The 26,482-nt window shown below is 41.1% G+C and overlaps 1 protein-coding gene across 16 annotated transcripts in view; it reads left to right on the top strand.

The window, feature by feature from the left end:
• Nucleotides 1-26,482, top strand: part of KALRN (kalirin RhoGEF kinase) — a 673,187-nt gene that overhangs the window by 394,628 nt on the left and 252,077 nt on the right. For 10 of the 16 annotated variants that reach the window (XM_043875043.1, XM_043875038.1, XM_043875042.1 and 7 more), the window contains exons 17-22: nucleotides 4,436-4,654; nucleotides 7,668-7,817; nucleotides 10,485-10,599; nucleotides 14,284-14,399; nucleotides 14,878-15,000; nucleotides 26,153-26,335. In XM_043875043.1, the coding sequence (XP_043730978.1) occupies nucleotides 4,436-4,654; nucleotides 7,668-7,817; nucleotides 10,485-10,599; nucleotides 14,284-14,399; nucleotides 14,878-15,000; nucleotides 26,153-26,335 (906 nt within the window). The remainder of the gene's footprint in view (nucleotides 1-4,435; nucleotides 4,655-7,667; nucleotides 7,818-10,484; nucleotides 10,600-14,283; nucleotides 14,400-14,877; nucleotides 15,001-26,152; nucleotides 26,336-26,482) is intronic. The other 6 variants (XM_043875040.1, XM_043875041.1, XM_043875061.1 and 3 more) reach the window with 1 other exon arrangement.

Genomic DNA, 26,482 nt, shown 5'->3' with positions numbered 1-26,482 from the left:
TAAACAACTGTAGAAGTCATTAGTAAATTAGAATTCCATTTTTAAACATTTGATTTACATGTAACATTTAGATTTCATTGTCAAATCTGCCTTTTAACAACAGCAGTGAACACAGGAGTGGACTGCACTAGAGAGTTTGTTTCACTGAAAGTAGTTGTTCAATAATGCTGGTGTAAGTCATATTTAAAGAATAAACTAAAATCAGAACTTTACCAACCAAGGCTATTTTAAAATAAAATTCCACTTGTGATAGTCTAATATGAATTTTTTTCTCGCTTTAAATAATATCTTTAATTATCCTTTGTACTGGAACATTTCCTTCCCAAAGAGACTTGAGCTGATTGCTCTAGAACAGTATGGGGAAAGAGTAGGAAATGGGACATGGGAACTATGTTAAAAATAAGTTCAGTACCAATGGGAAAAGAGATAAAGAAAGAAAACCTCGAAGACCTGCATCACTTGTGGTTCAGTACAGAACTTAACCCACTTTTGAGTGTGTAAGAAGTGCAAAGGTATTGTCTTCTACTAAAGAAACACAACAATGATAAAATCTTAACTGTCTGTGTCATTAAGTTTATCTTTAATACAGTGATCCAACTGATTGCTAGCCATTTTTAAACTAGTACTGATGGATTTCAGCCATTTAATTTTTGAAAAGCTTTCTTGTATGTGAAAATGTAGCATTAACATGAATGTCATACTTCTCTAAGATGTTTGATAACATCTTAGGAAATATTGCATTTTACCGGCACACCCAAATATTAGGATGTTAGGATCTATTCATTGTAAAGGAAAACTCAAGATTGAGATTATAATAAAAAATTAGGCCCACAGTGGTCAAAGCCCCATTGAGAGGCAGCAATGAAGAAAATGAAAGTTGGGCAGTCACGTTCAAGGCTTGACATGAACCTGTGAGAGATGCTAGGCAAAGAAAGGACAGTTCTTAGCCATATCTCCTCCTTATTTATCTTGAATGTGGAAGTTTACCTGCCCTGCCAGGTAATTCAATTTTCAGTCCCTTAATTAGATGTTGGGCTAGAAAAACCAAGTGTTGTGACACACTTGAGCATCTCAATGAACTAGTAGAAAATAATGGATAAATCCGTTAGTAATGTTACTGAAATAACTAAATTCTATCTGACTTGCTTATGCAATATATACAAATTTGTATTAGATGATGTTGCATCCTTACAGAATAAAGGCTTACTAAGCATCTGTGTCTCTAATTTCATGGATGCAACTTGATCAAATATTCCTAGGATATATGTTGAGATATAAACCCCTTTAGAGTTTGTGGACTCAAGAGGATGTAACAAAACAAATAGGATTTCTGGTAGATCTTGGGAATGGAAGGTAGGCAGGGTCTGCAGCTTGGCTAGAATAATGACAAGAACAGAGCCAGAATTTCAACATATGCTCCTTCTACAGGTGGCATTATGCTTCTCTCTAAATATGTCAATTTAGACCAGGTTCTGCACTGGGGGAACAGATGCCAGGTAGGATGTAAGCAATTTGATAGGAGATTTAACTATAGCCTGGTTTTATTTAACCCATTTTGATATGGTCCTTACAGTGACAGGGAACATAATTTGACTTCTTGGGCCCTAAGAAAGAACCCTGGCCTCTAGAAGGGAAAATAAAATAGCTCTATGTAAGACAATTATTGTTAGAACTAAGACTCTTTTGAGAGTAAAAGTGGGAATTAATAATAACTAAGTCAGAAAAATCAGCATGGCCTAGAACTCTCATGGGAAAACCAAGATGTTTGCTCTCCCTAGGTTAATTGGCCTCATCTGTCTGAAGGTTTTGGTCTCCTTAAAGAAGGTCAGAATGTTTACCTTAAGTATCCCTGGTTACAGAAAAACTTCCCCAGAGCCATTCAGAATGCAGAGCAGTAGACAGCTCTCCAGAAATACAGCTTTACAGATTCGTATTTTGTTAGTATCCAAATGTTGTGGCTGATGTGTCTTTAAGAACTGGGAACTTCATAGAGGCACTCTTGATTTTATACCCTGCTTTTTAAAAATCCATTTTTATTTGAATTCTTCTTATGCATTCTGAGCATAAGCACTAAGACAGTAATTAAAACTGGATAATAAATTCAATTGATTTGGTTTGGTTTTCTTCCATGTCCTCCTACTAAATATGAACATCCTTGATAATCCATGTCTCAAAGACATAGCACTCAATAAGATTAGATAATAGTAGAAATAAATGCAAAATAATGACTCAAGTTTAGTGAAGCAGAGATTATGTCATATGTGTAAGAGTTTATCATTTAGGAAATTAAAGGGAAGAAGAGGCTCCCAGGACTATTAGATATTAATGAGTTTCAGAATAAGGAAGAGGATTTGTTACATAGCATAAATTGTGAGAAAATTAAAGTTACTCCTCTACTCTGAGAAAAGGGTACAATAAAGGTTTACGATGACAATTATATGCTGGTTTTATATATTGAGGAGAGACAAGATAATTATCAGAGTCACTAATTCCACTTGGTGAGCCCTTCCTCTGAATGAGAAACTGTAGATACCATTCTAATTGCTAGATATGAAGTGATGTGGTGTGATATGGTGGACATAAGTTTGGGAATAGGTCAAACCTGAATCTGATTTCATCACTTCCTTGTATGTACATTTCTGGGCAAGTACCTTGATCAACCTGAGCCTTAGTTTCTTAATCTGTAAAGTGGGAATAAGAATATCCACCTGTAGTAGTGTCCTAAGAACTAGAAAAATTCATAAGTACAGTGCCTAGCACAGAATATACACATGACTAAATGGCTTTTAAAGAGATTTTTTAAAACAGTCCTTGCGTTAAGAGTTTCATTAAGTAGGGAAAATCAGTCAAGTGTTAGATGGGTGATATAGGCATTCAGAAGAGGGTAGTTTTTAGTAAGTCTCAGGCTATCCAGAAAGGTCTTTTTGAAGGAGGTCAGAGCTGAGCTGAGTGTCCAAGGGAATAGATGAGAACTCTGTGGAAGTGAACCAAAACCAAGAATGGACCTGAGGGTACTTCTACATTTAGGAGACAGGAAAAGAAAATGGTACTAATAAGTAAAACAGAGAAAGAAACCAAAGATTTGTAATGGATTATTTCTACTTGTTAGTTTATTTTTTCTAACTTCATGTAGCAATTAGGAAGATTGCTACATGATAAGAATGTGCTCATCAGGACTGAAGGCTGAATCAGTGGCAAAGTAAGGGAATAAAGGAGTGTAGGTTGCTGTAGGAGGTCTTGCTAACATAGCTAATACTGAGGACAGATTCAGCAGAGGGGAAAGCACAGCCAGAAGGTAGTTGATAGGCTCTGTAGACTGCAATTTGGGATGAAGGTAAAGGGGGAGGTAGATGTGAAAAGAAGGGAGGTTGTATTCACACACAGGTAGTACTTGAATGGATTTACTCTGGGGAACTGTCCCTGCACTGCAGCCCAAGAAGAGCAGAAATCATTCAGGAGTAAGGTGCTGGTCTTCTAGCTGCTCTTTTCCACTGTCAGCTAAGCTATCCTTTCCTGAAAGTGCAAAGGCCAAATTCATACTATGTCATCGGGTTGAAATGATCCCAGTAGCTGAAGTTGGGTTAATATTAGCTGGTTGAAGTCATATGGCTCATCCACATCAGTCTTTTATTTTAATAAATTGTATTTATTTGGCTGTCTCCCTGCCACCCAGTTCTCCAACTTATTCTCCCCACCTCCTTCAGTTAAAGTGAACTCAGAGGATGCAAACCACATTTACCCTGAATAAGAAAACAAACCTTCTGCAGTATAGATTATCCTAAAGGCAAACGTAAATAATGTAGTAATGCAGGATTATATGTTAAACTGAATTATCTTCTGTACTATTCTGTTCCCTTGGTAACTAAGAGATGGTGTAAGATTCTACTCTCCCGCTTTACTAACCTGTCAAATGTCTTCCTTCTACTAGAACCGTTTTGAAAATGATCATTCATGTTTAAAATGATTGCATTGTTCGTTGAGACTTGTATTACATGGGGATTTTTTTATGTGCTATGTTTATTTGATCTGTAGAGTAGGACTATAGCAATAGCCTCCTCTGAAAACTGATGATGAATAATTTTATGATTAGATTTGAAAAGGAGATTTAATTAATGTTTGAGTCAATCAGGAAGCAGATTTTTACACAACTGTGTTTCTCTAGCACAGAAACTAAAATGTCTTTAAAACGAAGAGTGATGCAAATAAATGAGAATGGGGTAGGGACAGGAGTTAGGGACCTGAGCAGTTAGTTAATGAAAACGTTTGATATTTGTTTTTAAAGTATGCTTTTAAAACAGTGATGACAACATGTTTGAATCAGTCATTTAAAGCTCTTTAACTTTTCTGCATCTTTCCACTCACGCCTCACTCCACCCCTTCCCATACCACGCCTGGGTTGTTCCCACGGACCTCTCTCTCCTCCCCTTGTGCCCAGTCCCTCTTTCATGCCACTTCCTTGCAGAAGACACACCAGAGTGCCCTGCAGGTTCAGCAGAAAGCTGAGGCACTGCTCCAGGCTGGCCACTATGATGCAGATGCCATCCGGGAATGTGCTGAGAAGGTGGCCCTCCACTGGCAGCAACTCATGCTCAAGATGGAAGACCGACTGAAATTGGTCAATGCCTCAGTGGCCTTTTATAAAACTTCTGAGCAGGTGAGGAAGAGGGCTGTGTGGGCCTGAGACCAATGGAGGGCAGTTTTCTGCCACACGTGGCAAATATGTAGGATCTACCTTAGCAAGAAGCCAATCCTGTCAGCACTAGCCTATGAAATGCACAGGAGAGTACAAGAATGATTTGTGGAAATACCATGGTTTGCTTCTGTATAATTATTTCCATTAAAGGAGTGGACCATGTGATTTGCTTCTTATAAATTTCTCAAACTCACTAGATGTAGGTGTTGAAGTAGAAATTGGATGGGCATATGCTGAATGCTAGGTTTCAGTGATATACCAGTTAGCTCTGGCCACAATAATGCTGTATAACAAATCACCCCCAAACCCAGTGGTGTAAAACAATAAACATCTATTTTTGCTTAGGTATCTAGTATTCAGCTGATCTTGGCTGAGCATAGTAAAACTAGGCTCCAAGCTACAGGTTGGGTCTAGATCTCTTCCTGTATTTGTCTTCCTTCTTGACTAGCAGATATTTGAGCCACATTTATGGTGAAAGGCAGGGGTGCAAGAGCCCAAAATCTAGTGTGCAAGTGCATTTCAAGTTTGCCTGTATCACATGCTGTAACATCCTTTCAGTCCAAACAAGTCACGTGGCCAAGCCAACATCAGTGAAATATGCCTCCTGTGAGGACTGTGAAAAGAGAGTGATGAGTTATTGAACACAGTTTAATCTACCACAATAGGGAACTGTGCACTGCTTGAAAAACATACAGTTCTTTCATTCATGGGATTCCCAGTCTAGTACAGGAAATACAGCTCTCTGTCATTAGAGAACTGTGAGCCTAACTAGTAGGATGGTGCATCTGTGGAAGAAAAGGCAGGAGATACCTACTTCAGGGCCATAAAGTTGCAAACTCATTGTTAATATATCTGTACAGTAATATGTACAAGGGTTAAGAAGCTTTTTAAATGATTTGGGTGCTGTTGTGGGACTCTTTTCATGAAATAGATGTTTAAGACAGGATAACTCCCTGGTAGAAATAGATCAGAGAAATGTTTAAAGGGGCCATGGGAAAGTCTGTCTCGGAGCGGGTCTAACCTGTCTGTCAGTGGGCCCTGCAGCCAGCATTCATCTTTACACCTTCTCTCAGTCCTCCTTTCAAGCATTTCAGAGAGATGGTGTCTTAGATGGCCTCAGAAGTGAGAGCAGAAGACTAACATAATGAAGAGCTTCTCCAGTTGATTTATAAATTAAACACAGCCCAGTCACACCTCAGCAAGCTTTTTTAAAAATAGAAATTGATATGCTAATTCTAAGATTTACACAGATATGTGAAGAACCTAGAATAGCCAAAAACAATCTTGACAAAGAACAACACTGGAGGCTTTATACTACCTGACTTTAAGACTCTAAAGCTGTAGTGATCAAGACAAAATGGTAATGATGTGAGAACAGACACAATGGAACAGAGTAGAGGTTCCAGAAGTAGACCCACATATATAGTCAATTGATTCTTGAAAAAGCAATTCAACAAGTAAAGTTTTTTAAAGAAATGGTGCTGGACAACTGACTGTCCATATGAAAAAAATGAGGCTTAATCCCTTTGTAATATCATATATAGTTTTTTGTTTGAGATGGCTCAAGATGCTGAAGGGGACAAAACACTAGTCAGGAAATGTGACCCTGAACTGACCTTATCAAAGGTCACTTTATCTCTCTAGATTTTTGATTCTTCACCTATTAAATTAAATGACTTATACTGGGTAATCTTTCCATTTCTTCTAGCTCCCAAACTGATTGGTTTTAAAACTAATACTACCTTGGTACAGGTGTTAAGCACTCGTTTTCTTAAAGTTGTTGCATGTGTATAATCTGTTTTCTCTCAAGATGTGAGCCTCCTGCTTGTTTTGAGGCCTTGCCTCAAGAGAGATGTGTGGTGCTAAAAAAAACTAGCTGGAATTCAGGGATAGGCCTTCTCATGGCATGGGAAGCATGTTGGCAATGGGGGTGTTCTGCTTTGGACATCTTTCAGCTTATTTTTCAGTTCAGTTCATAACTCATAAAGCATCCTATCCAATGCCACGTCGCTTACCAAAAGAGATGACTTTCTCAGATAGAAGAGGTCAAGGATCGTTAGAGCCACTTTCCCCTGCCGCCCTAGCCAGGCAAGTAACCATAGATTGTTGAAGGAAAGTATAGAAATGGTTTCTATTTTCTGCATCCTTCCTTAATCCCTGACACTAGGCTGCGCTGTGTCTCCTATTGATGCACCCAACCTCACTATCCTTCCAAGCCCCATTTGAAATGCTTGTGGTCTTTTGAATTTGCCTATAAGGTCAATTAAAGCATGGCCTCCCAGACTGTTTAGAACTGAAAAACCATTTTAACTATCTTTTAAGTTAACCCGAATTTGTTATTCCTCTGAAAGAAATGTACATTTTGCAATAGCAGGCCTGGAGATGTCATTGCTTTATGGTAGCACCTTGAAACGTTTTTGTTGGAATATTTTTGCCAGGGAGAGGAAAGATAGCATTCACTTATGGTCCATAAAGCACACAACATAGGCAACTTCCTCCTTTACCTCTACTTGAGGCTACTTCCTGTAGGACAAGTACAGATGGCTGGGCAACTCAAATATCTTCCCCAAACTTCCTTTTCCTGTTCCACCTAATTCATAGGTTATCATAAGATTATAGCAAGTTAATATATAAAAACACTTTGAAACTCCCCAAATTACTAGTCTTTCCTCCTTTCTTGCTGTGTACACTATCCCTAGGTGATGTCATCAATCCCTGTAGCCTTCAACCATCAGCTGTCAGAAAATGATTCCAAAGTCCATACCTCAGTTGTAATCTGTCTTCCAAGTTCCAGACACTGGATTCTCACTGCCTCCCGGACTTTTTCTTAGACATCTCAGGGGTACTGCACACCTAAGGCCACAAATTGGATTTTGAATGAAAAATGTCATTTACAATAGGGGTCTCTAAGCTAATGGTCCTTATAAAATACTTCTTAAACAATTACTAAGTCTTTTCATCCATGATTCATTAGGTCTGTAGTGTCCTGGAGAGCTTAGAGCAAGAATACCGAAGAGATGAGGACTGGTGTGGTGGACGAGATAAATTGGGGCCAGCAACAGAGATCGACCACGTCATTCCACTCATCAGTAAACATCTGGAACAAAAGGAAGCCTTTCTTAAGGTCAGAACACATTGTCATCCAAGTTCTGGGACTTTGGCCTTGTTTTTCATCTACTGTCTCCCTTTCTCGCTGTCTCCCCCTCCTTCTCCTCCCCTCTTCCTCCTTTCTGCCTCTGTCTCTCTCTGTCTCCTCCTCCTCCTCCTCCCCTTCCTCCTCCTTTCTGCCTCTGTCTCTCTCTGTCTCCTCCTCCTCCCCTTCCTCCTTTTCTGCCTCTGTCTCTCTCTGTCTCCTCCTCCCCTTCCTCCTCCTTTCTGCCTCTGTCTCTCTCTGTCTCCTCCTCCTCCCCTTCCTCCTTTTCTGCCTCTGTCTCTCTCTGTCTCCTCCTCCTCCCCTTCCTCCTTTTCTGCCTCTGTCTCTCTCTGTCTCCTCCTCCTCCTCCCCCTCCTCCTCCTTTCTTTCTCCTCTGCCTCTGTCTCTTTCTTTCCCTCTCTCTCTCACTGCTTCGCGTGGGCTTCCCACACCCCTGTATTTTCTAGTTTCTTATCTAAGGGGAGTCATTTGTAGAGAGGACATTTGAAAGGTTGAAAAGTTACACTTCAAACATTATTTCTCTCAACACTTTTTGTATAATTAGGTAATTAGAATGCTCCATTTCTGCTGGTGCTGTGTACAAATATCCTGATATCCCATTGATGTTTACTGAGGAAAATACATACTTTCACTTAGTTATGTTTTATCTGTAAAAATATTTTAATTTAAATATATAAGCCTAGATAGAAAACTATTAAAATACATCTTTTATAATTGGATGACACAAAATTTAGGGCAAGAGTTTTAAAAAATATGTTTAGACATTTATTTATCAATCTAACAGTTACCAATTACCAATAAATGTGACACTGTTTATTCTGTGTTATTCTGTGAAGAGAGAATTACCTAGCTTTCCCAGGGGAGAAACACAGTCCAGCTCTCAACAGCTTTTAGCTGGTGTGGGAAGACCTCCTAAGCCTGTTTCCTTCTGCCTTTGATCTTCTCTCTGACAGAGCCTTCAGTGTGAAAACTTTTCCAAAGGCTCCATTTACTCTCAAATTCCTTGCTTTCATGTTCTGCTTCCTTTCAGGTTTCTGAAAGCACATTGGAGAATTTTTATACTCTAACATGTTGCCACTCATTTTCTACAATTCTGTAATTAACTGCTTTTCTTTTATTAGGGGTTTTCTCTACTTGACCACCTCTTTAAGTTTTATTTTTATTCTTTTTTAAAGATGACCTCCTGCTGCTCTCCTCCCGTCTATCTAGTATCTGCCCCTGCATTTGATCAGAACCCTTAGTAATCAGCTCTTACTAATAAGATTAAATAGAAATTCTTCCATATAGGGCTTAAGATGATTTTAAAAGTCTTCCCTCTGATAAAACAAAGTTTAAAATGAAACAATTTAAGTAGAACATGTCAAAGTTTTTAAATAGAGGTATAAAGGTATTTCTTCATAAAATTAAATGATTTTTTTGAAGAAGGAAAAAAAAATGTTCTGATGTTTTCCATATGTGTCTAAAACTATAGTTGAGAAACTCTGTTGTTGTAGGAATTACAAGCCCAAAAGACAGAAGATTAAGCTCTCTGCTTGTATACATTAGTTGATGAATTTTGGATTCTTTAGCTTTGGACCACTATCCAGCTGTTAAATTCATGGGCCTCAGGGTGGTAGGACCATGAGCAATCTTACCAGAGCTCCCAGAAACTGTTATTGTGCAAGCAACATTTAAAATAATTTTTTAACATGTAATTTGTAGAATCAGATGCGAAATATAAAAAAGCTTAGTTTTTACCATATGATTTGTAGAATCAGATGCTAAGTATAAAAACGTTTAGAAGTTAACAATTTTGTTTAGAGATAATTTAGTCCTGAAATCTGTGGACTGAAAATTAATGGAATAACATGTATTACTTCTACCAACAGGAAAAATACTGCTTTGTAAAGAAATTTCAGAAAATCTCTAGTCTTGAGAGAAACTAGAAGCACTGTATCAGTAGACCTAGATTCTAGTCCTGACTTGCTCATGACTCCTGCTCTTGCTGGGCCCCAGCCTCCAACTGGTACAGCAACATGGGACAAACCTGTCCTCTCTGCTACCCACTGCTCTTATGAGCCTTAAGGGGGTAGTACAATGGCTGTTACTCTTTTACATGATATATTGTGCCCAGCAGTAGGATGTTTATTAATTTTATTGAGGTGGAGGTGGGTTTTATGGACAAACATGTTTCTAAAATGTGGGTAATTTCCATTTATATTTGGAACGTGTGGTTAATAGGTTTGATTACTGAATTTGCTTTCTCGAGTCTAAATTAAGCTAATGTTAAAGTGGCTTACACCAAGGTCATATACGAGGGACTCTTATATGTGGCAGAAGGAAATCAGCCTGAAAGTGATGGTGGTCATGCTGAATCAATACATGTAGTAGTCAAGGAGTAGCTGATTTCTTTTTTCGCTTGTGATGGAAAGGAGAGAGGAACAGGGAGCTTTTCTTTGTTAAGCTTTTCACTTAAAGGAATAAGTGAGCCTCTTCCATTAGAACTGCAACATCCATGTTGCTCCAGTTGGCCTCCAGGACTCTGTTCACCCAGAGCCCCAGAAGCTTCATTGCCAGCATCCCTTCTCTGGTGTCTTAGATCATATGTACCTCTGGACTGGGACTTACGTGTGGGACTTCACACTTTGTCTCTCTCAGGCCTGCACCCTGGCACGGCGGAATGCTGAGGTCTTTCTCAAGTACATCCACAGGAACAACGTCAGCATGCCCAGTGCTGCCAGCCACACCCGAGGACCTGAACAGCAAGTGAAAGGTCAGTGTGAGCCCTGCCAACCTGAAGCCATTCCAGCCACATGGACCAGAGCTTGGTACCTGGTCTTCATGTGACCTCAGATTTCCTGGTTCTTCTCCTTAGATAAGAAAAAGTGTGATGTGGGATGGTATGGATAGTGGCAATTCATCATGCATCAAAATTTGGAATGGGAAAATGACTATAAAATTTCCCCAAATATATTTTGTTTTATCTTAAAGTTTCAGTTCAGTTCAGTTCAGTTCAGTCATGTCCGACTCTGTGCGACCCCATGGATTGCAGCACGTCAGGCCTCCCTGTCCATCGCCAACTCCCGGCATTTACCCAAACTCATTTCCATTGAGTCAGTCATGCCATCTAACCATCTCATCCTCTGTCTCATCTTCTCCTCCTGCCTTCAATTTTTCCCAGCATCAGGGTCTTTTCAAATGAGTCAGCTCTTCACATAAGGTGGCCAAAGTATTGGAGTTTCAGCTTCAACATCAGTCCTTCCAATGAACACTCAGAACTGATCTCCTTTAGGATGGACTGGTTGGATCTCCTTGCAGTCCAAGGGACTCTCAAGTGTCTTCTCCAACACCACAGTTCAAAAGCATCAATTCTTCTGGGAGGCTACATTCCATGGGGTCCCAAAGAGTCAGACACGACTGAGCGACTTCACTTTCATTATTGGTGGAATCACTTACTCTTGACCTTACAGAAATTAGCCTTTGAGTGGGTGAAGAATTTAACAAATGTCATCTTGACACAGCAGAGCAATACAACTCCGGAGACCAGGGCTAGGGAAGGAAGTGATACAGGCTTGGCAAGCTGCTAAGGGGACAGTGGGAAGCTTGGACCTCTTTTAGGAAGGGCCTCTCTCCTGCTTAAGGGGCTCAGGAGGTGGCAAGATCAGAGGACACCAGGAAGAATTAAAACTTAGGAATCAAAGTTCCCTACAGAGAAGAGAGAAGAAGGATTCCTTTTCCAGATGTGCTATCCTGTTTGCAGCTGAGGGGCCCTGTGGGTGGCTAGCATTATGTCACCTTTCCCTTCCTGCAGATTTTTTCAGATTTTTCACAGACATCTGTGTTCTGATGTCTAAATGTGACTTGAGTGAGGCCAGCTACCTGCTGAGAGCAAGCGTGCCCCACCTCTGCCCCAGTGTGCCAAGAGTGGCAGCCTCCCAGGGAGAGCAGAATGTGTCACATCTTGGTCGGGGCCAGGGCAGGGTATGCCCTCAGGAAAGCTTACAAGAGGGGCAAAAATGAAACCTGAAGCTCATTAGGACATCCACCTAAGTTGGGCTAATTCTCTCAGCCACCACGGAGGGACCTCAGTGAACAAAGCTCTGACTTGGAGACAAAAGGACTAAAGGTAACACAGGTTCTCACTGTCTTTGCCCAGTTGTAGCTTCCACCTTAGCAGAGACCTATAACCTCTTCTGTATCCATTTCCTTTTCACCTGCTGCATGGGCCCAAAGCCAGTGCCACTAGTTTTTCTTATAGGAGCAATTATTACTATATAACAACCCCTGAAATTCAGTGGCCCACAACTGTAAGCATTTATTGTTCATTGACTGCATTGCCTGGGGACCAGTTGCCTTGGCTGGGCTCTACAATGCCCTTCTGCTTGAGACTGCAGGTCTGGCTGGCTTGGCCCCTTCACCACAGGATGGGTTCTTGTCTGCTCCATGTGGATTAATTCTGGGATCTTGTTGAAGGGGCAGTGGTCACCAAGGAGAACTTCTTAGGGAAGTAATGGCAGAGATCAAAGGGGCAAGGTTGAGTGCACAAGCACACTCCAAGCCCCTGCGTGTGTCCTATCAACGACCCACTTGCCAAAACAAGTCACATGACCAAGTGTGAGGTCAGGGGTGAGGAAGTACACTTGGTCTCTTTGGGGGAGGAACTAAAAAGCTATATAATAAGAGCATAGATATAGGGAGAGATCAATAATAGGGACCCATATAAGTTCTCAGCCTAAGGGAGAAGAGACAGATTCTATCCTTTGAGAGTTAAACTTCCATAGTGCATTAAAAGTTCACAAAAAATCAACGAACACTACAATTTGGGCTGTGCCCTCTGTGTAGAGCACACTGTACCAAGTCCAAGCTTGCTCTGCTTGCCCCATGAGCCAGTAGCCCTAGAAGATGGCAGACTAATGTCTCAAAATAACAGTCTTATTGGGGTATCAATACTGGGTTCTTTTATAGATCAGAGATGAGAGGAGGTGAAAAAACAAAGTATAAGGGCCATTAATCTTGCAAATATCTCCTATAATGGCAAGCCTCAGCCAGGGAATGTGTTGATTTCTTCCTTCCTGCCATCCACAAGTGGACAGGATTCTGAGCAAAGGTACTTTAGTTTAACAGTCAGGCAGAGGGGCAGGACTCTCTGAGGCAGACCATTAGGGGTGATTATGGATTATTATTATAATCCATTATGGATTATAATAAGAAAACCAATGAAAAGCAAGTCAAAGAAACAGTTCCAACCATGCAGTCAGAATTGGCTTTTCCCTGCAACATAACTTGTGCTTTATAGTCCCAATAATGTGGGTGCCCAAGGTAGCTAAGAACAAAGGCTCTGAAGTCATAAAGTTCTACCCTTTTCCATAAGAATGACCTTGGGCCAGTTACCTACCCTCTCTAAACCTCAGTTTCTTCATCTGTAAAGTGGAGATGATAATGGTCCATGCATAACGAGGTACTATGAAAATATGTGTCTGCCACATAGTGGGAACTGAGTAAGTGTCAACTTTTCATAGCATCGTTCTTGTATATCTTATTAGTATCTAATATAGTTAGTGGGAAGTCAGAGGCAAACAGTACAAAATAGACTTGATTTCTTCAAGCTTAGAACATACTATTAAACACTTTGGAAATCTATCCATGTAGCCAGCAGCTTCTGGACCAGGGGAAGTGGGGCGGGGGGGCGGGGGCGGGCACTGACCTGGACAGATGCCTCCACAGCCTCTGCTGTGCTCCGTGGCCTCATGCACATCCTCACACCTGCCATCATTAGAGATGATTGAGGATAGCTTTAGCTTTTCTTGTGATCGGTCCCAACCAGCATGGGAGTATGGGCTTAGAGACATGATTCCATGATGACATGATTTCAACACAGCTTCCCTATGCCCATGATTTAGAGGTTTTTAAACTGAGGCTATGCTGTTGAAGTACTAAGAGCACAGTCCCTTGTACAGGCAGAGTATGTGGCAAGTGACATGGTTGTCCATGCAGTTACCCCAGTCCTTGTGCCTGTTCACCTCTGGCCCTCCGCTAGGAACCTCCAAGAGTGGCTGGGATTCCTGCCAAGTCCATTCACTCTCTACAGGCTCTAAAGATTTGGTTGAATTAGTTATTATTTTCAGCACCAATACTTCCCAAGGTCTCCTATCATCAAGGACTAGCTTTGGTGTGAAGAAAACCAGGGTCACTTTTAAGTCACCCTGGGGACATCCTCTCCCTCGCTTTATCGATGCAACTTCATCAGTAGGCCCTCCCCCAGTCTCCCCGATCTTGCTCTCCTCTGCGAAATTCTCTCTGAACCAAACTTTGACCCCTTGCTTCTGGTGTTGAATTAGTCCTATGGGGAGAGTTGGCGAAGGGCAGAGTTATCTGGCATCTGGGATGTGGGGCCCGAGTGGCTGGTCAGATTTGATCAGGGCCTTCCTGAGACCAGCACCTGCTCTCTGCCCTGCAGCCATCCTGAGTGAGCTCTTACAGAGGGAGAACCGTGTCCTGCACTTCTGGACATTGAAGAAGCGGCGGTTAGACCAGTGTCAGCAATATGTGGTGTTTGAGCGAAGCGCCAAGCAGGTATGTTCAGCGCTTTCCCTGGAGTTGTCTCAGACAAGGACGGTACAGAGGCCCAGATGACCAAGACTTGGGACAGTTCCAAAGAGGGTCATCACACCAGACAGTAGAGATGGGAGATGGGGGTAAAAAGAAGAATCCTTGCACTAACCAGCAATTCAACTTTTACCAAGCACTTTACTCAGAGTTTGGTGACAGGAGTTGGGAGGAGATGCTGGGGGCAGATTGCCCTAACTCATGGATAATAGTGGACCTGGTCTAGAAGAGTCCCCAGTTTAACGGACAAGACACTGTCTTTGCTGGTGGGTTTTTCCAAGTCTAACAGAGAAGGGCACTTCCATAAACCAACTTCCAAGTCATGCCAGGGTTTCCTGGGTCCATCATATTGTTCCAAACCACCAACATTCACATCAGAGCATGGCATATTTTTCTACTAACAACCGGCTTTTGGGAGAACTTAGTGGGTTGTTTCTTCCCACAGGCACTAGACTGGATCCAAGAAACAGGGGAATATTACCTCTCAACACATACCTCCACCGGGGAGACCACAGAGGAGACTCAGGAACTGCTGAAAGAATATGGGGAGTTCAGGGTGCCTGCCAAGGTAGGAAGCATCCTGGAGCCCTCCCCCTCCACCTAGCACACCCCATTCTGGCCATTTTCACACTATGAGCAGGAGAACAGCCTCTGTACAGAAATGCTTGACTACAGAGCCAAGGTGGGACACGTAGGTAGAACCATCTCTTTTGAAATCTGAACATTCAAAGAGATGCAGCTGCTGGGTAGAGCTCTGTACACAGAGTCTCAACTCCTATATGCTGTGCTTCTGAATGGACCTCATCTTTGTTCTCCAGGTTCTGGAATCTGCTGTGTTCTTTTAGACCAAATACAGCAAAGGAATGTGTTCATGTGAAATGTACATCGTGTGTATGAATATCAGCCACATACTCTTGCAATCTGAATGGCTTGGGAAGTCCACCTTTTGAGAAGGGCCAGTGGCTATGGGTGGCTTCACAAAGCAGGTTCTAGAACTAACTACTTCCATCTGGCCTTGCCCAGGAAATGAGCTGGGCTGGGGTCCCTGGGGAGCAAAACACACTCTAGTGTATGTACCCACATCCTCACACCCCAATTCACACTGAGGTGGAGAATGCTATAATAGAAGGAAATCTTGTTTTCATGTTTTCCTAGCCAGGATTTGATCTGAGAACCTTGAGTTTAAATGAAATCTATCTCAGTTCCCTCTTTGTAGCTTCCTGTCCCTCACCCTGGGCTCCCTGCCATGGAGGACCACCTTTGGCATCACTTCTAGACATGAAAGATGCTCTTCCAGGATGAGAGCTGCTTTTGTGGGAGTTAAGGGAGGAACATATTAATGCCTATCTTACCCAGAGATCCCTCTGACACTGTGGCAAATTTCCCTCTAATTTGCTCTAACAAAATTAGACTCTTAGCCTCATTCCTGAGATATTTCAGAAATGGTTTTACACTTTGTAAATCCTACACCCTGAACTCTTGATAGTGGGGAGTTTTCCTCTGCACACTTGTGAGCTTTTGGGCCTTGTCACTCAATATGAAAAGCTGTCAATCAGATAAGAGATTCATTTCAAGACCAGCTAGAACAAAGAGCACTAGGGAGGTGGCAGATGCACAGAACCCTTTTCAAATCCAAATGAAAATGGTTTTGAATTACCCACTTTGCATCCATCTGCCCCTTTCCAGATAGTGTCAACAATGAGTCATTAGTAGTCTAAATAGTATCAGATCCATGGTTATCCTACTCACATAGGATGGATCACAGCAGATACCCAGAACTTCCTAGGATCAGAATCTGCCCATCACCAAAGTAGAAATGTGGAGAATCATTTAGTCAATTTATTTTATTCTTCCTTTACAATCTACCTATTTTTCTCCTTTCTATTCACATTGTTGTCACCCTAATTGGGTTCTTTGCTTTCAGCCTTTCCTTCCTTCCAGTCCATCCTGCCCTTCATTGGTGTTCCTCTCTAAAACACTACTTTGGTCATACTACCAACCAGCTTGAGAGCTTTTATGACTCTTCAGTGCCTTCAGGCTAATGCTCAACAACGTCTACATCTGTGCCACCTTACCACCCCAACTGTATCTTCAGTTACCCATTTATGCAAATTTTACACTCCAGCTGAATGGATATATTTTCTTACCCTCCAAGAAATGCATCATTTATTTTCTTGCTTCTGTATCTTTTCTACACTATTTCTCTCCTTAGATTAGCCTCCCCTTCCCTCTAGTTTGTACTTTTTAAAAAGATCCCACCTTTCCACTTCAGTGCCTCCTCCTCTGTGATCCTGCTTACCTGCCAGGATACAATCTGACCCATCCTTGGACTGCAGCCATTGTCTGTATGGCCCTTAAGGCACCTGTCATGGACCATCCTGTTCCCCCAGTAATGTGTATGCAGTGTTGTCTCCTGTATGAGCCTGCAAGATTCCAAAGGACAAGAACAATGCTTTATTCACTTACCTAACTATATCTTATACATTGAAGAGAGGCTACAAATATTTGAGAACATAAGAGAAAAAGAAGTCTGGGTAGATTTCAACAACCCTTCCTCCTCAAATTTCTACTTAATATGCTTTTTTTACTCTGGCTCTCTCTCTGTTCTTACTCTTAACTGTTTCTGTTAATGGGATTTCATCCTCCCATCTATCATTTCCAACTGTCAGGACTATTCGTTATGAGAATATCTACAAGTTAACAAATCTACCTGGGGACCTTCTGATGAAAGGCAATAGCCTCCTGCCCTACCCTAATCCTACTTACCAGAAGCAAACCTCTTTTTAACCAGCCATCTTTGGTTTTAATCTTTATAATCAATAAAGTGAATTTGAAATAGAAACCAAATTGACCTTAAACCACAAGACAGAAAGTATGATGGATCACAGGATTGAACTGAGCAATAGAATATACTGAGTCTATCAAATTAGATACTCTATTCCAAAGAAACAGATCAAGTAGAAGAAACACTGAATATAAAAAGGTACTTTCTATATAGCAATACAAAAATGTGAGAATAAAAATAAGATAAAGAGAATTTGTGTGAGGATAAGAGGAAAACAAAATTTTCTTGTTGTGCTATATTGTAGTCAATCCAGTTAGAAGATCCAAGTGATATATTCCTGTTGTGGATTTCAAAATTTATACAGGGTCAAGGTATATGGTGTTAATTAAAGCTTAATCATCTTAACATCTGAAAGAACTCAGTTTTTCTAATAGCAAAACTCTTTAGATTCTTCTGTTTTTCATTTTTTACAATTTAGTGGTTTTTTCATATATTGACAGGGCTGTGCAATGATTACCACCATCTAGTTCGAGAAGATTTCATCACTCCCAGAATAAACCTCATACCCATCAATAGTTACTCCTGTCTTTTCCTCCCCTAAGCCCCTGACAACCTCTAATCTGCTTTCTATCTCTATGAATCTGCCTGTTCCAGACACTTTGTGATGCAATTTGGAATCATGAAATCATATAATATGTGGTCTTTGGTATCTGGCTTCTTTTACTTAACATATTTTCAAGATTCATCCATATTGCAGCAGGTCTTCACTGGAACTCCATTCATTTTTGTGACTGGATAATACTTCATTGTATGGATATATACCACATTTGTTTATCTATTCATCAGTTGATAGACATTTGAATTGTTTCCAGTTTTTGACTACTGTGAATTATGTTGCTGTGAACATTGTGTACAGGTGTTGGTGTGAACATATGTTTTCAATTCTCTTAGGTATATACCTGAAAGTAGAATGACTGGGTCACATGATGACTCTGTAGTTAATTTTTTGAAGGAATGCCAAACTGTTTCCAAAAGCGTGAACACCATTTTCCATCCCCAGCAGCAGTGTATATGAGTTCTGACTTCTCCATATCCTCCCCAACCCTGGTTATCATCTGTCTTCTTTATATAGCCATGCTAAAGGGTATGAAGTGGTATTTCATTGTGGTTTTTATTTACATTTCTCAATGAATAATGATGTTGAGAAAGTACTTTTTTAAGTTAATTTATTTTTTGTTGAAGGATAAAATTGCTTTACAGAATTTTTCTGTTTTCTGTCAAACCTCTACATGAATCAAGCCGTAGGTATACATATATCCCCTCCTTTTTGAAACTCCCTCCCATCTCCCTCCCCAACCCACCCCTCTAGGTTAATACAGAGCCCCTGTTTGAGTTTCCTGAGACATACAGCAAATTCCCATTGGATATCTATTTTTCACATGGTAATGTAAGTTTCCATGTTACTCTTTCCATACATCTCACCCTCTCCTCCCCTCTCCACATGTCCTAAGTCTATTCTCTATGTCTGTTTCTCCATTGTTGCCCTGTAAATAAATTCTTCAGTACCATTTTTCTAGATTCGGTATATATGTGTTACAATATGGTATTTATCTTTCTCTTACTGACTCACTTCACTCTGTATAATAGGTTCTAGGTTCATCCACCTCATCAGAACTGACTCAAATGCGTTCCTTTTTATGGCTGAGTAATAGTCCAGTGTGTGTGTGTGTGTGTGTGTGTGTGTGTGTGTGTGTGTGTGTGTGTGTGTGTGTGTGTGTGTGTGTGTGTGTGTATACCACAATTTCTTTATCCATTCATCTGTCAATGGACATCTAGGTTGCCTCCATGTTCTAGCTATTGTAAATAGTGCCTCAATGAACAGTGGGATACATGTGTCTCTTTCAATTTTGGTTTCCTCAGGGTATATGCCTAGGAGTGGAATTATTGCTGGGTCATGTGGTGGTTTTATTCCTAGTTTTTTAAGGAATCTCCATACCGTCTTCCATGCCGTCTTCCATAGTGGCTGTGTCAATTTACATTCCCAACAACAGTGCAAGAGCTTGCCCTTTTCTCCACACCCTCTCCAGCATTTATTGTTTGTAGACTTTTTGATGAGGGCCATTCTGACTGGTGTGAGGTGATATCTCATTGTAGTTTTGATTTGCATTTCTCTAACAATGAGCTATGTTGAGCATCTTTTCATGTGTTTGTTAGCCATCTGTATGTCTTCTTTGAAGAAATGTCTGTTTAGGTCTTTTTCCCACTTTTTGATTGAGTTGTTTGTTTTTCTGGTATTGAGTTGTTTGAGCTGTTTATATACTTTGGAAATTAATCCTTTGTCAGTTGTTTCATTTGCTATTATTTTCTCCCATTCTGAGGGTTGTCTTTTCACTTTGCTTCTAGTTTCCTTTGCTGTGCAAAAGTTTTTAAGTTTAATCAGGTTCCACTTACTTACTTTAGTTTCTACTTTCATTACTCTAGGAGGTGAATAATAGAGGATCTTGCTTTAATTTATGTCATCGAGTGTTCTGCCTGTTTTCCTCTAAGAGTTTTATAGTTTCTGGTCTTACATTTAGGTCTTTAATCCATTTTGAGTTTATCTTTGTGTATGGTGTTTAGGAAGTGTTCTAATTTCATTCCTTTACATGTAGCTGTCCAGTTTTCCCAGCACCATTTATGGAAGAAGCTGTCTTTGCCCCATGGTATATTCTTGCCTCTTTTGTCAAAAATAAGGTATCCATAGGTGCATGGGCTTATCTCTGGGCTTTCTATCTTGTTCCATTGGTCTATATGTCTGTTTTTGTGCCAGTACCATACTGTCTTGATGACTGTAGCTTTGTATAACATGAAGTCAAGAAGGTTGATTCCTCCACTCCATTCTTCTTTCTCAAGACTGCTTTGGCTATTTGGGCTCTTTTGTGTTTCCATACGAATTGTGAAATTTTTTGTTCTAGTTCTGTGAAAAATGCCATTGGTAATTTGATAGAGATCACATTGAATCTGCAATTGCATTTGGTAGTATAGTCATTTTCACAATATTGATTCTTCCTATCCAGGAACATGGAATATCCCTCCATCCGTTTATGTCATCTTTGATTTCTTTCATTAGTGTCTTATAATTTTGTGTACAGTTCTTTCGTCTCCTTAGGTAAGTTTATTCCTAGATATTTAATTCTTTTTGTTGCAATGGTGAATGGGATTGATTCCTTAATTGCTGAGAAAGTAGTTTTTTAAACTGATAATTTCATCTCTGAAAGTGAAAGAAGCTATGAGATAAACTTGGCTAAATTCTTCTTAACAAAGAGAATTAAGTATTAATGAAAGTAACTGGAGCTTTAGTTGAACTAAATTATGTCTTGGAATTCAAATAGCCAGGAAAGAGGACACTGAACTTGTCAGGCACTTTCTATGAGAAAAGTAGAATCTAAGTAGTTCAAATAAAAGATGAGTATATTTCTGTTTTTTGAAACTCTAAAGAGGAATGGGCCTTCCCTGGTGGCTCAGATGGCAAAGCGTCTGCCTACAACCTGGGAAACCCAGGTTCGATCACTGAATTGGGAAGATCCTCTGGAGAAGGAAATGGCAACCCACTCCAATACTCTTGCCTGGAAAATCCCATGGAGGAGCCTGGTAGGCTATAGTCCATGGGGTCACAAAGAGTTGGACACAACTGAGCAACTTCACTTTTCTTTCTTAAGAGAATTGACTATAACTCACATGTGGCAGACATTTTTGAAAGGTTTAGTTTTTCATATTTAATGACAATTTCTCTCTCCCATGAAATGAATATGAAGATATACCTCGAGAAACTGTTTGCCTATACAAGGAACTCAATAATTCCATACCTACAAAGAATGTAGCAGTAAGTACAAGGCAGATTAGCAATGAAAGGCCAAGTGGAAGTTTATAATGACCTGATAAGAATATATCAAGAAGGTTAAATTTTAAAGACCTGTCAAATGTGCTAAAGACACCAAAGGCGTTTTTTACAAACTATATTCAGAGTAAGGCACTCTGACTAGGGAAGATGGTATAATATTAACTGATCAAAGGAAGGAAGAGAAAGAAAGAAAAAAGAAAAATAGAACCACTGAACTCTTATTATTTTTAACTTCTGTCTTTTCCAGCAGATAACAATTAGACTTCATAATGAAAGAGCAAAACATATAATAAGGGGCATAAGAAGCCCAAGATAAGTGAGATGTCAGTCCAAGATTTCCAATCCCAAGTGAATTATATTCCCCAGAGTCTCCCTTTGTCCACAGGATCATGTCTTTACTTCTGAACCTGACATGCAAGCACATCTACAATCTGACCCCCACTTTGTCAGTCTATATAAGTTACTCTTCTTAGTGGTAAGATTTGAGTTTCAAACTGGCTTAAGTTACAAAGAGGAAAAGATTATTTATTGTATGGCAGGATATGGAAATAAAGACAGAAGCTATGTAGCTGGACTTCCCAGGAGCCCAGGAAAAGCTCAGTGACTCAACCTGATGGGAAGAATAAGACATGTAGCATAGTCTCACCTCTAGAGATGAAAATTGGGATGTCACCTGAGACCAAGGAGAGTTTCAGCAGCCGTGTTACCTGGTCAGCTCAGTACAGGCTAACATCACCACCACTGTGATTCAGCTTCCCTTCTCTCCTCCTCTCTGCTCTCTGCTTTCACTTCTGCTCTGCAACAAGCTACCCAGAACCCTGTCTCTATGGTCCACATTCCCAGAAAATCCACCCAGCATGTTGCCCCTGTCCCTGTTCAGTAAGAGCTCCTAGACCAGGACACCTTGGAAGTCACTGGCTGCATATTGATGGGCTGCCCTTATGGGACAGGTTTTACCTCTGGTCTCATCAGCTGTGGCCAGACATGTGGCAGGTGGCATGGTGCCACCACAGTCACCCACTAGAAATCATTTCAGACTGCTCTCAGGAGGGGCCATGGGCATGGTTGGGTCCATTTCATGAGTCAAATTTGTTCATCAGTTTTCATTACAATCCCAAAGAACATAATGCCAAAGAATGTTCAAACTACCGCACAGTTGCATTCATTTTACATGCTAGCAAGATCATGCTCAAAATCATCCAAGCTTGGCTTCAACAGTACATAAACCAAGAACTTCCAGATGTACAAACTGGATTTAGAAAAGGCAGAGGAACCAGAGATCAAATTGCCAACATCTGTTGGATCATAGAAAAAGCAAGAGAATTCCAGAAAAACATCTGCTTCTACTTCATTGACTATGCTAAAACCTTTGACTGAATAGATCACAGTAAACTGTGGAAAATTCCTAAAGAGATGGAATACCAGACCACCTTATGTGCCTCCTGAGAAACCTGTATGCAGGTTAAGAAGCAGCAGTTAGAACCTGACATGGAACAACAAACTGGTTCCAAATTGGGAAAGGAGTACATCAAGGCTGTACATTGTCACCCTGCTTATTTAACTTGTATGCAGAGTACATCATGCAAAATGCTGGTCTGGATGAATCACAAACTGGAATCAAGATTGCCGGGAGAAATATCAATAACCTCAGATAAGCAGATGACACCACCCCCTTATGGCAGAAAGTGAAGAGGAACTAAAGAGCCTCTTGATGAAGGTGAAAGAGACAATGAAAAAGCTTGCTTAAAATGAGACATTCAAAAAACAAAGATCATGGCATCTGGTCCCATCACTTCATAGCAAATAGATGGGGAGACAAATGGAAACAGTGAAAGGCTATTTTCTTGGGCTCCAAAATCACTGTAGATGGTGACTGCATCTGTGAAATTAAAAGACGCTTGCTCTTTGGGAGAAAAGCTATGACAAACCTAGACAACATATTAAAAAGCAGAGTCATTACTTTACCAACAAAGGTCCGTGTAATCAAAGCTATGGTTTTTCCAGTAGTCATGCATGCGTGTGAGAGTTGGATCATAAAGAAGGGTGAGCACTGAAGAATTAATGCTTTTGAACTGTGGTGTTGGAGAAGACTCTCATTGAGAGTCCCCTGGACTGCAGGGAGAGCAAACCAGTCAACCCTAAAGGAAATCAGTCCTGAATGTTCATTGAAAGGACTGATACTGAAGCTGAAGCTCCAATACTTTGGCCACCTGATGTGAAGAGCCAACTCATTAGAAAAGACCCTGATGCTGGGAAATATTGAGGGTAGGAAGAGAAGGGGATGATAGAGGACAAGATGGTTGGGTGGCATCACTGACTCAGTGGACATGAGTTTGAGCAAGCTCCAGGAGATGGTGAAGGACAGGGAAGCCTGAGGTCCATGGAGTCACAAAGAGTGGACATGACTGAGTGACTGAACAATTCTTCCCCATGTAAGCCTTCAACTCTTGCTGGTCTAGCCCTGCTCACCTCTCAGCACAGTATTTGCCCACTCACCCATTTCCCCAACATTTATGTTATACCTACTAAACATTGCTGATACGAATGAGTAAGATATCACATTTTTCTCTTAGAAACATATGGTCTAATGAAGGAGACACATAAATGACTCACTGAAGTAGCAGCATGTGTGTGGTACCGTGTGAACACTGGGAAGGGCAATCCCCCACTCAGCTTGTAGGGAGGGGAGAAGGGACATTTAGATAAAAACAGGGGTGAGGAGGAGCCACTGATTGCAGGAGGGGCAGGCGAAGGTCAACATGACTGGAGTTTAGAAGCCACAGAGAGCTGTGGTCACACAGACAGGTGAGGCCACGTGAGGAAGGCCTTGTCTATGCTGCTCATTTCACTGTCTGTTTGGTTTCCCGGGTTCCACATGTACCTGGAATGCTTTTGCTCACATGCCATTCTCCTTGTTGACGCTGAAATCAGTTTTGATGTTTCAGGATATAATTTCCTCTGCTATAGCTGCTCTGGTAGGACTGTTGCTACCAATAGGCTATAAAGCCCCATCTCATGCTCAAGTCTCCGTACCAATAGCAGAGAATAGATATATATTTCCAACGCTTTTATATAAAGATAGATTTCTTGATTATAGCTACAAAATCTGTTTTAAGTTTAAAAAAAAAAAAAAAACCTAAGAAAAATTGTTTTCCAGGGGGAAAACCCCAAATGCAATGATATGTAAGTCCTTGGGGGACTTTCCTGGTGGTCCAGTGGCTAAGACTCTGTGTTCCTAATGCACGGTTTGGTCCCTGGTCAGGGAACTAGATCTCACATGCTGCAGCTAAGACCCAGTGTAGCCAAATAAATCAAGTTTTTTAAAAGTCCTTGGAATACCAGGTATCTTTTATTGACTGATTCTCAGTGCTGCTGTTGTTTGCCTTTTCATGGTTAAGGAGGTGTTTCTCCTGTCCTCATACCCACCTTATTTCCTTCACACTAAAGCTCTCTGGCCCCTTGTCTCCCAGCCCTAGGAACCAGCCCGCTGCACTGAGACAGGAGAGGCTCAGACGTGTTCAATGAGTTGCTGGAGAGCGGGAGCACTGGCCGTGTGGTGGCCAAGTTCTCTTCTTGCCTTTCCAACCAGAAGCTGCCTCTGGCATTTCTTGAGAGGATCAGTCTCTCATGGGAGGAGGGGCTGTAGATGAGCCTGGAGAGGCCAGGGTGATGGTGGTGGCATAAGGAACGAAAGGCCCTTCTGTCTGTTCCACTGTTGCTCCAGTGATTTTCTGTCTGCTTCTCTCAGTTATATGGATTGTAGCATGGTCCAAATTTTGGATCTACTTTCCCCCTGTCTGAAAGAAAAAAGATGATTTTTCAGAATAATATTTAAATACTCTTCCTTTCTCTTAAAATCTATCAGACTTTACTAATAGACTTTAGAGTTTCAAAACGTAAACTTAGGATAAAAGATGAGCAAGTGTTTGCTTGTTTGGACAGCCCTTCCATTTCTATATCTTAACGCACATAGACCCCACCTCCCCTATGAGACCTGTCCTGCCTCTGCCAGCCCACCTTTTTTTTTTTTTTTCCTTTTTTAAAATCACTGCAGTGTTAACTATGTGTACTTTACATTTTGGCATTCAGTTACATAATGCCCTGAGTTATTTAACTGCTCTGGGTGAAAGTCTTGTCCTTCTAGGGATAAAGACTGTTGGGAAGAAATGAGTATCTCTTTTTCTTCTCTTGTCTACCCCCCAAATCAGTTCCCACAGCCCTCTGCACATTGGTGTGTTCAGGGTAGGTGTTGAACACACTCTTGTTAGAAATGAAATTAACTCAGTATATGCCATGGTTCCACCTTACTAGCCCTGTGATGGATACTAGCTTTGTTCACTCTTCTCTCTCTAAAGGAAACTAAAGATAAGATCCTGGTGGTGAACAAGACAGAGTTTACTCTTAAATCTGCTAGCTAGATTTCTTCAGATTCTGGCTGTACCAACTCACTTGATATTTAGAAAGCCTTCTTCAAGCCAGTGCAATGAAGGGAGAAAACTAGCAACTATAGACAATAGGCAAATACACTCTATCTCTTACAGGTTGTATGAACTTGGACAAGCCCTAAGCCTCTCTAAGCCTCAGCTTTTTTCATATGTGACTCAATAAGACCTACACTGCCTCCCTCCACCTGCCTTCTAGGGATGCTTTAAAACTCAAACAAGCCTCTGATGTGACATTAGCATACTCTGTAAACCAATAAAGTTATATATTAACATCAGAGATTCTTACGTCAGTAATCATACTGGCTAACGTTTATTGCTTACTGAGCTCTTATTTTGAGCATTGTTTTCAGACCCATCCTGCATTGTCAACTCATGTAATGCTCACAACAATGTTCTGATGTAAAAACTATTATCCCTATTTTGCAGATGAAGGAACTGAGGCACAGAGCGTTTCAATAGCTACCCAGGACCCAGTGATAGCACTGGGATACAAATCCAGGCAGCCTGGCTCTGAGGTCTCTATGGCTGCTGTGAAGAAGGAAAGAGGGATGGGGTGATGGGTTGTGAGAGTAAAGGTCAGCTAGTAACTTATGACCATCTTTTGGGGCAGCAAACAAAGGAGAAGGTGAAGCTTCTGATTCAGCTGGCTGATAGCTTTGTGGAAAAAGGTCACATTCATGCCACAGAGATCAGGAAATGGGTGACCACAGTGGACAAGCATTACAGAGACTTCTCATTGAGGATGGGAAAATACCGGTACTCCCTGGAGAAAGCCCTAGGAGTCAACACAGAGGTAGGTATGGGGGTTCCCAGGTGGGACATCTTCCTTTCCCTCTCCCTCAGTACTGCCACTCCTCACTGTGGAAGGAAGCTGGGATTGCAGAGGAATCTTCCTGAGCTGTTGACACCTAGAGCTCTTGCCTTGTGTGGTTTTTCTCCT

The sequence above is a fragment of the Cervus elaphus genome, chromosome 19 (genome assembly GCF_910594005.1).
Source record: "Cervus elaphus chromosome 19, mCerEla1.1, whole genome shotgun sequence".
Lineage (NCBI taxonomy): Eukaryota > Metazoa > Chordata > Mammalia > Artiodactyla > Cervidae > Cervus > Cervus elaphus.
This window is presented reverse-complemented; position numbering and strand designations above follow the sequence as displayed.